This window comes from Astyanax mexicanus, chromosome 19, assembly GCF_023375975.1.
Source record: "Astyanax mexicanus isolate ESR-SI-001 chromosome 19, AstMex3_surface, whole genome shotgun sequence".
Taxonomy (NCBI): Eukaryota; Metazoa; Chordata; class Actinopteri; order Characiformes; family Acestrorhamphidae; genus Astyanax; species Astyanax mexicanus.
Window position 1 is genome coordinate 26,748,993 of NC_064426.1, and position 17,330 is coordinate 26,766,322.

A 17,330-nucleotide genomic window follows, 5' to 3' on the forward strand; every position below is an offset into this window, starting at 1 on the left:
CTAGAGACACCAAACACTAGATAATAGCCAAGTTTCGGTTTTCATGCAGATGTGTCAGGTGGATGTGTGTGTGACTGAAGCAGAAACAAGATGACTTAAAAGGGGAAAAGAAATGAGACATAAGTGAAAAATGATACAAGGAGAGAGAGAGAGAAAGAGAGAGTAGGTTTTGAGAAGCAGTTTTCTGTGTAGTGCTTTTATTATCATTTTCACAATAACTAGTCTCAGCATACAGTGTGATTAGAGGTTTTTTTATTTGGTTAATTAATTAATTGTACATGTCTTCCATTCATTTATCCAAAAAAAAGAAAATATCTCACTGAAGTGACAGAAGGCCATAAAACCTTTGGTAAGAGTGGACCACAGCAAACGCAGGGTTCGCGCACGTAGCCCATGGGCAGTATTCTTGGCGACAGGCTCACCACAGTGATCCTTGTGGCAGACGGACAGGAAATGAAATAAAATCCAGGCATAAAGCTTAGGGCCAGAACTAAATTAGCTGTGTTCCAGTTACTCCATGGTATTCAGTGTGTACGGCCTATAAAGACTGTGATAAACAACAAAAAAAAAGCATAAATAAATTTAACTTCATCTGTCAAATAAAGAACATACTGTCACTGGAGTATATATAAACTTTACAGGAGAATTGGAAAAATCTTTTATGAGGTAAATGTAAGAAAATTTTAAGGTCTTTTTGGACCGTTCCTATTGGTCCATTCATCTCGAAATGTTCAAACAGTGTGAATGGCAACTATCATTTTCAAATTATGACACAACAAAAAGGCTAAATAATCGTGAAGTTTTGGTATGAAACAGTGCTGTAACCTAGCATCGAATGAAGTACGATATGAAGTCATGTGAAAAAAAATAAAACACCCAATGAAAACCTTTTTTTTTTTTTAACTAACTACAAAAGTAAAGACATATTTCAGGTGTTTGTTTTTAGTTAAAGGCCAGTCATAGCAATTGTGTTATTAAGGTATTGTAAAATATATTGACATGACCTCAGTATTGCATTATTACAGCCACATTGTTTGGAAAAGTGAGTCAAAATAGATTTGCAATGACTGTAAAAACAGGGCACAAAGTTCTGAAAATATTTGGCAAATATATCCAATTTATTCTATGTGATGACAAGGGGGCGGCCATGATTGTTTACGGACCAGCAATATAGGTTACACCCACAGCAATAATATATTACTTACAGAATAAGTAATATAATATAATTAGTATAGTTTGTCACAGTAATTAAAAGAAGAGGAGAATTTTGCCTGAACAACAGTGCTTTGAACACAACACAGAAATATTGGGGTCTTCCAATTAACTTTTATCCACCACCTTTCACAGAAGATGAGCTGGTAAATTAGCTAGTTAGCTAATTAATCAATAATTAGAGCTTCTCATTGTCTCATTGTAGTGTTTTATTATATATTCAAGAAATTACTGAAATGGTTCAGTTTTACACTAGCTAGCTAGCTTAGCTAACTATGTTGTATGGATAATTCTCAAGTTCGGTACACAGAGCTATTACTATATTTCACATTTTTCTGTCCTGTGGAGCTGTGTCTATAGAAAACTAAATTTAACATATTCAACCACACGAGTTTGTGGTGGCATTCATGTGCACTCATCTCGTAAATACAATATTTCCGACACAACTTAAAGGCAGCATCAGAGTCCACATCAGTAGCAACTTTAGACTGAATTTACTTTAAATACGATACAACCAAAAAGCATTTAATATCAACTGTCTGGAAATTCTAACCCAACTGCAGAAGAACCAAACCCAAATAAGGTGGATACCAAACAATGACACTATTTAAAGTCTCGTGACAACAGTACCTTGTTCAGCAGCAATGGTAGAGCATGTCTTAAGTTTTGTATTTGTATCTGTTTACAGATTGAGGAGCGAGTGTGTGAGGAAGCCAACAGGAAGAGACAACAAATGGTAAGTTTAACTTATAAAGTTCACATAAATACAATTAAATAAAGTATTTATCATCACTTATTATGCTAACTAAGTATCAGTTTACTAGCTACCTCTTCACAAACTGTCTGTTTTCCAGCTGAAAGGTATGTGTTGTAGCCACATCACTATACTAGTTAGCTAGCTTAACGTTAGCTATTTTAGCTTTTGTTTGTTTACCCAAGACACACTGCATATCTCTGTGCTAGCTAGCTAGGTTAGCTGGCCACATGTAATTAGAGTTTTAAAAGACTTAAATTAAACTGTTTAGCTAAGTAAATTTACGATTCCAATTTCACTAATGAGGTGATTAGCAAGCTAACTAGGTTAGCTAGATTAGCTAGCTAAACGTGTGGTGAGAATAGCAGGGTAAATTAATGATTAAATCTTGCACAGCTGAGGTAATTTTTTGTTTGTTGGTCAGCTAGGATGTTAAAAATGTTCAAAAAATATTCTTAAATTGTATTTTTGTTTGAAAAAATGTCATGAAAACCTTTGAAAAAACTTGTTGTAATTTTAATTTTATAATACATTTTACAGCACAAGGTGAAGCATACCTGCAGAAAACATACACTGCGAAAAACTAAATCTTAGCAAGAGAAATGATTTCATTTCAAGGCAATAAATCATATATTTTTTCTTTGATAAGAGACAGAGATTATCCTAATCAGTCTTATTTAGAATGTCCACCTTATTTTAAGTTATTTAAACCCAAAATAAGCACAAAAAGTCACTGATCAAGTAATGTTGATGCAAAAAGAATAAGTAATTTTAGCTTGATTTAATCTTACTTTTCACTCATTTTGAGACTTTGCGATTGTTTATTTTAAGAAATCTTACTAAGAAAAAATATGTCTCAATTTACATAGTTTTTGCCATTTGTTTTTTTTTTTGCAGTGTGGCTTGCTAGCTCCTTAGACAAAGAAATAGCAATATAATTAGCAGTATTTTGTTTATTTATTTGTTTTTATTTTGTTATATTAAAGATCAAATAATTATTAACATATGTTTAAAAAAGGTTTTCAAAGAGTGTCCTGTTTTTTTCTTTTTGCATGACCATAGCTGTATCTGTGGTTTTAACTCTAATGCTCTAATGCTAAGTGTACACATATTATAAAAAAAAAATGCATTTTTGACATGTGTGGTAGAGTATATTTCTTTATGACAGAATAAAACCATACATTTGTTGCATACAGTGTGTTAACAAAAAAAAGGTTTCCCATAGGCCCCGGCTTACTCTTCTAACCCTATAATAATGTGTTTATATGTACAGAAAAACAAAGAGTGCGAACATGACAGCTGTGAACATGCATACATATTTTATGTACAGGGTAACCACTAAAGCACTAGAGTGTGTTTAAGCGTCTGAAGCCTATGGCTGCTATTTTAAAATAAAGTTTAAACAAAAGCTATGCTTTAAAATCAGTGGCAAACATGAGATAAATGTACAGTGACACCCCAACAATCCACCATCCATTTTATCCATCCAGTGCTGCAATACTGCTGTACTTCATTTTCAAGTCCAAAGAGAGAGAGAGAGAAGAAAACACAACATTCATAGACACACATTCATTCTGAATCTATCAAGAATAAAGAGAAATGGCTGTGTTAGTAATTCCTTAGTAGTCTCACAAGGAAACTTTACTCATTCAAACTTTACTCATTCATATTTTGCAATCACACATTTGTTCACACATTTTTATTCCAGATTGAAAGAGCCTCCATCCATAGATGTGATTGGAAATAAAGTGTTAGCATAAGTTCTCTACTGCTTTAAAGCAACATTATGTAAATTTTTTTACCTTAAAAGATAAGCTGCAAAATCATAATGAACTACAAGACAACCGTTACGAGAACTAAGTAACTTTGCATAACCTAAATTATTTATCTACAGCTCTGGAAAAAATGAAGAGACCACAGTTTCCCTGATTTTGCTATTTATAGGTTTATGTTTGAGTAAAATAAACATTGTTGTTTTATTCTATAAACTACAGACAACATTTTTTCCAAATTCCAAATAAAAATATTATAATTTAGAGCATTTATTTGCAGAAAATGAGAAATGGCTGAAATAAAAAAAAAGATGCAGAGCTTTCAGACCTCAAATAATGCAAAGAAGATAAGTTCATATTCTTAAAGATTTAAGAGTTCAGAAATCAATATTTGGTGAAATAACCCTGTTTTTTATTCACAGTTTTCATGCATCTTGGCATGCTCTTCTCCACCAGTCTTACACACTGCTTTTGGATAACTTCATGCCACTCCTGGTGCAAACATTTCAAGCAGTTCAGCTTGTTAAGATGGCTTGTTATCATCCATCTTCCTCTTGAGGTTTTCAATTTGGTAAAATCAAAGAAACTCATCATTTTCAAGTGGTCTCTTATTTTTTTCCAGAGCTGTTTATGTAAAAACTGGTAACAGTACTGCACCATATCAATCTGGTGGTTCTGTATCTCTTAGCTCTTCCAGAAAAAACTGTCCTTCAGTGGAGGCTCAAAGGATGAACTAAACTTGTGACTGAACCCCATAGTGTTGCTTTTAGGTTAAATATTCATCAAAAGGCTTGTTGAATGGATCAGGTAACAGCTTTTGATCAGGTAGGTCAGTCATATTGAATTGTAAGATATTAGACACCCTAAAAATTTTCAGCCTAAAAGGTTTTATTTTAAAATTTTTTTTAAAAGTTTTTACCAAACAAAAAAATATCAGTTTAGAACCAGTTTAGTCTTATTATATATACTACTAAAATACATAAACAGTGATTTAACTAGTGTTTACTGGTGTTAATTAACATCACATCTTATCAAACTTGTTTGGCTGTATTATTAGCCTAACAAACACAAATATCACATCATACTGTATCAGATTGTGATCAGCATTATCCCAGCTAACAAATATGTGTGTACTTACGTAATGTAATGTTAGATTTTGGTTTCCCTGTGGGTGCTTTTGGGGAACCATTCCATAATGTCATGGTGATGTTCTATTTTGTTTAATGAGGGGGGAAGAGTAACAAAACTGTGATATTCTATTTCCGTGAAGAAAACCTTCCCAGAGAATAACAGGGCAACCAAAAATGATCAGTTTCGTGAACATTTTGGGAATCAAAAAACAAAAATCATTCCCAGAAAGTTTTGACAACCAAAACCAATATTTCTGGTACATTTTAGAAACCAGAATTGTTAGCTTGTAGGTACTCGGATTCCTAGAAACACCTAATACAATAACTCCTTTATAATAAGATGATATAGTTTGTTTTTGATTAATTTGGTGTAAAACAAACAAAAACAAATTCAACTGGGTAGGAAATAGGTAAGATACTAGAGAACTGATTTTGAGGGCATGGTATCAAAAACAAGCATTATAGTTCAGTCTGTTCCTCAAGTCAACATACATTTCTTCTTATTGTCAAGGTAGCTTGTCTTGTTCCTCAGTCAGTATCAGTTCTACTCTTCAACTCGTCTCAATGGTATACTTCCACGATCCTTCACATATTCATCTCCGTATTCATGAACTTCTACATCACAAGATAACTTTACTTCCCCCACACATTTAAGGGATCACAGTTTCAATGGCTCGCTCTCTCACCAGGCCGCACCCTATCCTGGACCACCAGCCTCGATTCCCCCAGCACAACTTCCATCTCCGGGCTCAGGTTGACCAGCTGGCCCTCCTCCACCTCCTCTTCCTCTTCATCCTCATACTCCTGGGCCTGCTCTTGCTCTGGCTGCTCCTCCTCCTCCTCCTCCACCTCCTCCTCTTCCTCAGGCTCAGCCTCCGGCTCAGGCTCCACCTCACCCTCGCGGACCTTCTTCACGTAGAAGGTGAAAGGGGGCACACGGTAGGTGGTGATTTTAGGGCGTTTCGCGTGGTTGGCTGATTTCTGAGTGAGTGATTTCTTCAGCTTGTCACGGGACACGCGCAGCTTCTCCTTCCGCTCTGTGCTGGGTGCCATCTTTGTGCCTAGTTTGCCCATCTTCTTCCCCAGGCTCAGCCTGGTCTTCTGGAAATTCTCCCTGGTCCTCAATCGTGTCTTCTCCAGGTTCTCCTTGGTTCTCTGACGTGTTTTCTCCAGGTTCTCCTTGGTTCTCTGCCTGGTTTTCTCCATCTGCTCCTTGCTGAAGGCCTTCTTTATGACGTCCACGCGCTGCATGCCGCTGCGCTTGATGCGGGCTGCCCGAGATTCCTCCACAGTTTCCTCAATCTCCACCTCCTCATCTTCTCCTCGTTCCTCTTCTCCTCCCTCACTCAGCACCTGCTCGCCCTCTTCACTTGCTGCCTTCTCAGTGGTCTTTACTTGCTTCTCCTTATCCTGAGAGAGTGAAAGAGAAGAATATATGCAGTTAGAAACACAACAATTTAATAAGTTTGAAATTTAAAAATAATATGTTAATCTCGATTTGATTAACATAAAAAAAAATAAGGTTCTAGGTATTAATCCTATATTACACAATAACATCAGTGCTAAAAGGATAAAAAACAGGGTGTCACAAAAAGCCAGCCATTAACATATCTTCAAACTGCTACAAATGCAGCCCATTGGATAGCTAAACACACTTGGAGGACAACACTAATATTAGCTACTGTGTGTAATGAAATGAAGAAAGAGAAATCAGGTAGGCTTTATTCGAATTATATGCCTCAATTAGTGCAGTTTATAGAATGTTCATTTTACTCAAACTTTAAATAACAAAATCAGAAAAACTGATTCAGAAAATAAAATGTTCTCTTAATTTTTTCCAGAGCTGTATGGGTGTGTGCGCACAGTTAAACGCATATCAGCAATGAGTGCACCTTTAAGTAACTGAATTGACTCATTCTTAAAAGTCATGAACGTTTAGTCTTTTTAGACACAGAGTGACTTAGGTGTGGAAGGACATTTTTCTCACTTTTAGAAATTAATTACACATTTTTACTCATATTAAGCATTAAATGTGTCTCAGATCACATCCTGAATTGGTTTTAATCAGATCAGATTTATATCTATTTTAAATGCATCTTGGGTGCTTTTATATAATTGATAATGATAGTTCTAGCTATAAAGCTGTTTTCACATTCTTTACTCAGGTAGAAGTATAGATACTAGGATTTAAAAATACTTGTACTAACTGTAAAAGTACTGGTTTGGAAACAACTTAAAAGTAATGCAAGAACAAATAGCACTAAGGGCAAAAGCATAGGCCGCGTCACAGGGTCCTGTAGTGCATTACTCCACAAAACACATTTTTCTAACGCAATAATAAAAAACAAAGTTAAAGTTGAGAAATGCATTAGGCACTAGGCTACCTGTTGCAGCTGCATATATGCCATTGAAAATTTAAATTTTAAATTTATTAATTTTAGTACAATGCAAATATATTAAAGAAGCTTAGTTTGGTCATTTCACTCAATTTCTCTTGTGGTGGATCGAGCATAAACCAATACCGTGTCAGAATGGAATATATATATATTTTGTTTCTTTAATTTTATCCCATTTTCACCCCAATGTACAAGGCCAATAAACCAACCCACTCATTAGGACTCTCCCTATCATCCCTAGTGATGCCCCAACACCAGGAGGGTGTTGTAGCATGTGCCTCCTTTGATACATGTGAAGTCAGCCACCACCTCTTTTCCAACGGCTGCTGATGCAGCATTGCTGTGTAGCATCACAGCGCACTCAAAGAGAAAAGCGCAGCGAATCGGTTCGGATACATCAGCTCACAGATGCCTCGTGCTGATCGACATCACCCTTTAGAGTGATGTGGGAAGTGAGGAGCATCTACCCACCCAGAGAGAGCACGGACAATTGTGCTCTCTCAGGGCTCCGGTAGCAGATGGCAAGATACATGAACAGGATTTGAACCAGCAAGCTCCTTGGAATATGTTTATACTTCTCATTCAACCACAATCAAATTCACTCTATCGAGATGGAGAGAGTTATCTGAATAGATTTTGTTAATAATGACAGTGACCACTTTAACACAATGTGTACTTGCCAGGAAAAAAATAAAGTATGACATTTTTATATTTCTGTATTTATTTTCATATTCTATGTTTTCATATTTCATCTCATTTTTTAAACAGTGCAACAACAAGTCATTTTGGTTTAAGATGACTGATTTGATTCTGCACACTCTTCGGCCTACAGTTTCCCCACTGAAGCTCTAATCAGTCTAATCTTCACACTTACTCAGCACAGTTGACTTCTGGAGATTAGACTGCTGGTCAGAATTCAGATCATGTTCTCAGTTGTTGATTTAGCATCAGATGATTGCTCTAATAAGGGCCGGTGGAGTCATGTGATGTGTAAATATATCTGTTTTTATGCAGGCTGATAAGATAAGATTATTTTTGCAGCATTATTTTTGTACCACAGCAGCAGCAGCAGAATAAAAGGGCATAATGTACACAGTGGTTAGGTGCTCCCTCTAGTGGACATTTAAAATACTGGCTTATATTTTTCAGACCCTACTTGTTGCATTTCAATACTTAAAGAATATAATATTATAGAATATATAGAATATATCTATCAATACGTATAGAAATAGTGCTTTAAATGGAATCCATAGAGAAAAAGTCCCTGTAGAGAAATGTTGCCAATACAATATGAGTCTCTGGAGCAGATAAACAGAAACCTATTGGCACCATGCATAATAGTGGGTCAGGGTTAAGGTGGGTTGTGATCATCCAAAATCCTGTCTACATATTCTTACAGCAATGGTCACTGAATCAACAGGTGTACAAAGGTGTATAAAGGATAAAAATAGATTAGTGACATAGTTACAAGATTAGTAACTAATCTTACTGAATATACTCATCTGAAATTTTAAACACGGTTGTGACGATCTGATGGCAATCAGCCACAAAAGCATTAGTAAAGTTAGGTACTGAACTTGGATGAGAGACCACTTAAAAATTATGAGTTTCTTTGATTTTACCAAATTGAAAACCCCTAGAATATAATCAAGAGAAAGATGGATCATCATAAGCCATCAAACCAAGCTGAACTGCTTGAATTTTTGCACCAGGAGTGGCATAAAGTTATCCAAAAGCAGTGTGTAAGACTGGTGGAGGAGAACATGCCAAGATGCAAGAAAACTGTGATTAAAAACCAGGGTTATTCCACCAAATATTGATTTCTGACCTCTTACAACTTTATAATTATAAACTTGTTTTCTGTGCATTATTTTAGGTCTGAAAGCTCTGCATCTTTTTTTGTTATTTCAGCCATTTCTCATTTTCTGCAAATAAATGCTCTAAATGACAATATTTTTATTTGGAATTTAGGTGAAATGTTGTACGTAGTTCATAAAATAAAACTACAATGTTTATTTTACTCACACATATACCTATAAATAGCAAAATCAGATAAACTGATTCAGAAACTAAAGTGGTCTCTTAATTTATTTTTCAGAGCTGTATGTGTGTGTGTGCTTGTAACAGCAATGAGTGCATCTTTAATTAGCTGAATTGACTCATTCTAAGAAGTCATGACCTTTAGGCAACTTAAGCAAACTAACTGAAAGTTTAGCAGTAAATGGCAGAGTGAGTTAGATGTGAAAGGACTCTTTTTTTCTGAGTCTTAGAAATGTGGCTTTCATATTAAACGGAATGCATCTGGGCTGTGTGAATAATAGAATGTGACGCATACTGAAATATCCATGTCCACAATACAAAACAGCACCATCAGCAAGATGTGTCATGTCCTCACCAAGACAGAGACTTCCTTATGTCTAATAACTGAGCATATTTTCACACTCTGGTTTAATGATAAGCAGTTTCGTTATAACACAATCACACATACTTATAGGTGCGAATGCACCACACACTGACTGCAGATAAAGCATCAGCGTGCACACATGAATCGACGCACACACATAAAGCACAAAAACAAATGGATAAGATCATCAGTATGCATCAGTATCAGTATGCAAGGATTGTGCTTGTAGTTGTTGATTATAAGGTAGTAAATAGGACGGAATGTATTAAAATTATGATCATTGCTGGTTCTGGAATGAAACTAGAGTGACTTCAATACATATCAGACCCTCACTGATCAGATACATTTACTGCTGCATTTTTGTTCCCCTTCTGTCTCTCCCTTCACCCTTTCTCTATTATCCACTGGGTAACAGTGTATCTCTCTATCTTTCTTTATTCAGCTGATGCTCTGTACTCAAGGCTTATTAATGCTAAAGGGCAGTTTCCCAGACCTGGATTAAGCCTAGTCTAAGCCTAAAATCTTAGCAAGTGAAATCTTATTTTCTTTCTGTGATATATATATTTAAATAAGTGCTTATTTAAAAGTGCTTATTTTAGGAACATGGCCTTAATCAGTCTCATTTAGAATTCTAGAAACTCTTGTCTAAAATGTAAAATATGAAATCTGGGATTTTTACTTGATTCAAGTTTTACTTCAAGGGTTCTGAAATTGATTTGAGATTTTAAGAAATTTTACTAAGAACATTTGCTTTGACAGATTGGCAGTGGCAGAATTTTTTTTGCTTAATATTAGCATATGTACATTGCCAGTCAGACGTTTGTAGACACCTTCTCATTTAATTTTGTTCCTACATTGTTAATGAATACTAAGTCATCCAGACTATAAAGGAACACATAAGGAATAATGTACTAATTTAAAAGTGACTTTAATTACTTTAAGAAACAAGGGTCAGTCAATCAAAAAAAAAAGAACTTTTAAAGTATCCTCAAATCTAGTCGCAAAAATATCTAGACTATAAAGGAACACATAAGAAATCATGTAGTAACTTTAAAGTGTTAAACAAACCAAAATATTCTGTGAAGGATTTAGGTGGCTCTTAGGTGTGGCTGTTAAGTTGTCAGTCTTCCTTTTCTGGGGAGATCCTGATGAGGGCCAGTTTCATCATAACATTTTTGATGGTCTTTGCAACTGAACTTGAGGATACTTTCAAAGTTTGAATTGACTGATTGACTTCATTTCTTAAAGTCATTTTTTTCTTTAGTTGAGTAGTTCTTGCCTAATATGCAAATAGGGTTATTCACTGTTTACCAACTCTACCTCTTTACAACTTCACAACTGATGCTCTCAAACACATTAAGATGCAAGAAATTCTAGTAAATAACTCTTCACAAGTTCAGCACAGCTGTTAACTAAAAGCCGTTCCAGGTGACTCTACCTCATAAAGCTGGGAAACCTTTTACCTATTTTCTTTTGGTGTGCCTCATAATATGCTGTAATAAGCATTGGAAATATTCAGTGTTGATACAACTGTGCTGATTTCCAAACAGAAGGACATATTAACTGCATATTAACTTAGAAGAATCCACATGTAGAACCAGCTAATCTGACTCCAATTCCCTAAAGTCTTTGCAACTTGTTTTACAATCTGTCATGTACTGTACAGAGAGCAGCTTTAAACACAACAAGATGCTCCATCTGGTGGTCAAGAGCAGGAACAGCACTCCAGAGCCCCATCCTCAATATATCTGACTGTGAAAGAGGAACTCTCTCGGCCTGTATGTCCTCATAAAATGGCCTCTGCTGCCATATGTGGAATTGAGATTGAGACCAATATGTGTGTATATGTGTGCATGCATGTGTGTGTGTGTGTGTGTGGATATATGTTTATTTTAAGTTCGCCTTTCCTCCTCTCTGGATTCCATCTGCGCCATTCCCTCATTCCCTCATTCCCTGGACATCAGCCATCAAGTGCCACCCCCCTCACCCCTAGCCCCTGATCACTATCTCCAGCTGCACCCTAACAAATAAATACTGATGCTGTCACCATGGCCACAACAGCACTGCACCCTGCTGAAGCCAGGGGGCGGCAGTGAGCAGCTGCAGGAGTATGAAGGAGTCTCTCAGAGGGATAAACAGTAAACAGCTGTTAAGAACAATTAGGCTCAATCTCAATTTACACATTGATCCTACCACTTAGCCCTAGCCCCTTCGTTTTGCATGTTCACACCTAGGGTAGGGTGTCCCGATTCTTGTTGCGATACAGGAGCTTCCCAATCACAAAGGAATTAGAGGTGAACGATAATAAAAAAGGGGGTTTTCACACCTGTAGTTCGTTTCTCTGGTCCGAATCAGTTGATGAGTTAGATAACTTGGTTTGGTTTCACTCAGGCATAAAAAATGCGCAACAATAAACCACGTGAGCAGGCTGTGTCCTCTGATTGGTCAGAGCTGTCTGGCGTAGGGGTAAATATAAATGTACAAAAAAAGTAAATATAGGGAGAAGATTCTGTGTTCCAGTGAATGAATGAAGCACAGACCACACGTGCATGGACACAGTGATGGTTTAGAGCTGTGGTAATTAACGTTATCTGGCTAATATATCAGATTAAACTGCACCTTATCAGCAGTTTAGCTCAAATAAATTGACAATATTTCATAGCTTAACAAAGGTCACCCAGTTTTGAGAATGACTCAGTGGTTAATTAAATGTGACACAGTACATGTGTGGGAAACCTAGCAGAGACTTCATAAATATCACATAGGCATTTAGTGCACACCATGGTAGCATGTTACCGATATAGCGTTGTGTTTCCACAACAGCAGCATCAAGATTTACTGCTGCCAAGATTAGTTTTAACACATGCCTAAAGTGAGAGAAGTACTAGTAATCACCAGACAGTGACAGGAAGGAATCAAAGAGCCTTGATAACGTAAGAGGTGTGAGATCAGAGAGTATATAAAACATCCTGGACTGGAGCTATACGGCTAATATAGCTACTATGGGAGGTCACAACTCTACTGTTTAAATTAGTGTGGTCCAAATAATTGTGCTGTTCAGTGTACAGGAACATTCTACACAAAAGTAGCTTTAAGATTTTAAGCAATTCTATAGATTATTTATGCCAAGCTCAGACTACACAACATTTTTGTCCCTCACGATGTTCACTATGTCAGATTATGCAGTTATCTTTTTTTTTAAGTCGTTCTCGGGGGACTGGCAACACTATACGTTAGTCACCGACCAATCATCGCCCATATCCTCGCATGAGCTCATTGCGGGGAAGAGGCATAGAATCTGAGAATCACGGCTACAGAAGCCCTTTGCGTGATGGAAGTGCTTTTGTGCTCAAGAAACTGAAAAGGGGGGGAAAGCGACTGTGGGCTCGTTGCTGGGTGACCCAAATGGTCATTACATGCTTCGTGTACTCCAGAAAGAACTTAAGGTATAGTAAAGATGTAACTTCTTAGGTTTCAGTGAATGTAAACAAAATATTTAATGGATAAAGTCAGGGAGCAGGTCACGGAGCAGCATGTCAAACTAGGCGATAAAAAAACAAAAAATTCAAACATGCTAGTCTTTCCGTCGGTCGCTCCGACTGCGTCCCTCACATCAAATTACTGCTCTTTGACTGTGTTACACTACACAGAACTTTTGTCGCTTGCAACATTGAAATTCGGATCCGACACACCCAATGTGTCGGCGCCAACAAAATTGGGTCAAAATCGGGCTAAAATTGTGTAGTCTGATGAGGGCATTAATGTTGTCTGAGGTAAGAGTGTCATGATTTGGGCATACAATGCTAACAGTGATAATGTTTTGGCCATTAGCTTCTATTAAGTATTGGCTACATTAACCTTGTACAACGCCTTGGCTAATAGACTACCTTTACTGCTTTTATAATAATACAGTACACTGGGTAGTCTATGGACAGGAATGATTGTACATATGGCATTTGAAGAATGCTCATATGTAAAATAACAAAACTGCAAATACTTAATTCAGTCTTGTCAATCAGATGTAAAGAGCAGAATGGAACTGTATGAATAATTGTTTGCTTTGGCTCTACAGTCTAGAACATACTGTCAAGAGTATTTACAGTACATAGCACCACCTTTCAGACCTCAAATAATGCAAATAAAACAATCAATTCAGAGTTCAGAAATCAATATTTGGTGGAAAAAAACTTTTTTAAATCACATTTTTCATGCATTCTGGCATGTTCTCCTCCACCAGGCTTACACACTGCTTTTGGATAACTTTAAGCCACTCCTGGTGCAAAAATGCAATCTTGGTTTGATGGCTTGTGATCATCCATTTTCCTCTTGATTATATTCCAGACGTTTTTAATTCGGTAAAATTGAAGAAACTCATCATTTTTAAGGGGTCTCTTATTTTTTTTCAGAGCTGTATGTAATGTCCCAAAGCCTATGCTGCATTTCTAGGCGCTATGTCACAGAAGGCTGCTCCAAAGTGAAGCACACTTCTTATACAATCGACAGTTAAGGACGCAACTGATGTATCCTTAACGATTCTTGGTTACCAGTAATTGCAGAAAACAAAGCTTTCTATGAAGAAATGAAAAAAGCACACAGATTTCACCTTGCAGCGTCAACATTTGATGTTTGTGTGACATCTGACATCTGAAACCGATTCAAATAACTATAAGCCACTTTAATCACCACTTTAATTTTTTTTGATCACTCACCCACTGCACAAACATCACTGCAGAAATCTCCCCGTCTGGCACTACCAGCATGCTGCTCTACACCCACCACTCCCTCTCTCAACCCAAAGTCACCACCAAATGGACCTTCTGCTGACATACGCTACAGCACTCAGCCCCCCCACTCCAGTCTTACACTCACAACATCCCAGGTGAGATGTGCACTAAAGAAGATCAAGGTCAGAAAGGCTGCGGGTCCGGATGGCATCAGCTCAAGAGTTCTGAAGACCTGTGCCAACGAGTTGTGCTCTGTGACCCAGTACCTTTTTAACCTTAGCTTGAGGCTAGGGAGGGTTCCACAGCTGTGGAAAACATCCTGTGTGGTACCCATTCCGAAGACCCCACACCCCAAAGACCTCAACAGCTACAGGCCGGTGGCACTCACATCTCACCTGATGAAGACCCTGGAGAGACTGCTCCTCATCCACCTTCGCCCCCTGGTGAGTTCATCAATGGACCCACTTCAGTTTGCCTATCAACCTGGCATTGGAGTGGAGGATGCCATCATCCATCTGGTACACAGATCTCTGTCCCACCTGGAGAATGCTGGGAGTACTGTGAGAATCATGTTCTTTGATTTCTCCAGTGCTTTCAATACCATCCAACCCATGCTCCTGAAGGACAAGCTGGAGGTCACAGGATTGGACCATCACCTCACTACCTGGATTCTGGACTACCTTACACACAGACCGCAGTATGTGAGGACGCAGGGCTGTCAGTCTGACGTGGTCATCTGCAGCACGGGGGCTCCACAGGGAACAGTTCTTGCTCCTTTCTTGTTCACCCTCTACACTGCGGACTTCAAGTACAGCTCTGCCAGCTGCCACCTGCAAAAGTTCTCAGACGACTCTGCTATCGTTGGACTCATCAGTGATGGAGATGACCAGGAGTACAGAGAACTGACGCAGGACTTTGTGAAATGGTGCCAGAGGAACTGCCTGCAGATCAACGCAGGAAAAACCAAAGAGCTGGTGGTGGACTTCCGCAGGACCAAACACTCTCCTCCGGTGCCTTTGAACATCCAGGGTACGGATATTGAGATAGTGAGGTCCTACAAGTACCTGGGTGTCCACCTCAACAACAAGCTGGACTGGACCGACAACACGGCTGCTCTCTACAGGAAAGGTCAGAGCAGACTGCATCTCCTGAGGAGACTCCGGTCCTTTGGCGTGCAGGGGAAACTCCTGATGACCTTCTTTGATGCTGTGGTGGCATCAGCCATCTTTTATGGAGTGGTCTGCTGGGGCAGCAGCATCTCCACCACCGACAGGAAGAGACTGAACAGAATCATCAGGAAGTCCAGCTCTGTCCTGGGGTGTCCTCTGGACCCAGTGGAGGTGGTGGGAGACAGGAGAATGAGGACTAAGCTTAAGAACATGCTGAAGAACCTGTCTCACCCCATGCACCACTCTCTGAAAGCACTGAACAGCTCCTTCAGTGTCCGGCTGCTGCACCCGCGCTGTGTGAAGGAGAGATACCGCAGGTCCTTCCTTCCACACGCCATCAGACTTTACAACACACCACACTCAAACTAAACACTAGTTTATTATCTCAGTACTTCATACAAACTTACATACTACTCAGTATAGCTGTAATGCTTACCGTGTGCAATATCTACCTCACTACATGTCACCTTATCTACCTTCACCATCTGTGCAATATGTTTAACGTGCAATATTTCTCTCACCTTTTTATCTACTATTTATTTGATATTTATTTACTGCTACTCTTTGTGCAATAATACTGGTCACACCCTACCATAATTATATCTCTATGCACTAGATGTATATATATATATATATATATTTCCTTTACTATATATAATTTTTTTAAAGTAGCTTTTATATATTTCCTGTAATTGTTTTTGTATATATAGATTTATCATTATTTGTTTTTATATTTTTTTTTTCCTGGCCTGTTTCTCTGTCCTTTCCTCTGTACTGCTGTAACATTGTAAATTTCCCCATTGCGGGATTAATAAAGGATTATCTTATCTTATCTTATCTTAATGGCTGGAGCACAAGCCTGACAGAACATCACCACTAAAGGTATCTGGTGATACAGATTCTGCAGAATCTTTTTTCACTCCAAAAAACTCAACCCCTAGTCAACATTTCACATGCAACTGCAACATGTGAAGTAGAAAATCGCCAGTGTCCAGTTACTACACTGCACAAGTTGCAATGCTGTCATTCATACAGCACTTTAATGGTGGTAATCAGACACCCATTAATACAACCCGTCACTGTGCTGCCAGTGTATCTGATGACATATTAAGATCAACAAATGCCTGGGCGTCTAATCCAGTCAAATGACCTCACCGCACATTTTGCATGAGGAAGATATGTTAGTCTCATAAAAGTAAACTACAATTACACAGATCAACAGCTGCTCATGGGAGGGACCACCATGACGGTCCTAATATGAACTACAGTAAACAAATCTGCACCATCTAGGCAAAACTGTACATTAGCTAGCTATAGTCAAAGCTGTAATTCAGTAAAACACAACAGGCACTTCTGGAGAAGACAAGCAGCCTCATCACCACCTCCACAACACCAAACACCTGTGCTTTACTAATCCCATGCAAGACGATTTCTAGAGTGATTATTGAAAATAATGTAACACTCAAGAGAGAGAGAGTTTACTTTTTAAGTATACAAGGGTCATAAAAAGTATTTATAGAGTATTTTATGTTAATGCACTTCTGGTTGGAATGAAAGATGTTAAAATGTGCTTTCACACACTAATTTACAACCTTGGTTTGCTTGTAAAAAAAAATGTGAGCTCGGTGTTTATTGGTGAGTTTAGCAGGAGCAACATAGTTAGCCTAGCTGAGAAACAACAGTGTTGTTTTTAGTATTCTGACAAGAAAATGGTCTTTATTATTTAAAAAATCGATTTTAAAGTCTTAATGGATAGAGTTTGTGTCGTC

General features: G+C 37.9%; 2 protein-coding genes across 2 annotated transcripts in view; both read right to left on the minus strand.

Moving 5' to 3' along the window:
• atp6v0a1a (ATPase H+ transporting V0 subunit a1a) overlaps positions 1-17,330 on the minus strand; it is a 130,503-nt gene that overhangs the window by 55,585 nt on the left and 57,588 nt on the right. The window lies entirely within an intron of this gene.
• Positions 238-17,330, minus strand: part of cavin1a (caveolae associated protein 1a) — a 37,530-nt gene continuing 20,437 nt past the window's right edge. Inside the window, exon 2 of the mRNA XM_007256270.4 lies at positions 238-6,278. Within this exon, the coding sequence (XP_007256332.3) occupies positions 5,535-6,278 (744 nt within the window). The 3' untranslated portion in view covers positions 238-5,534. The remainder of the gene's footprint in view (positions 6,279-17,330) is intronic.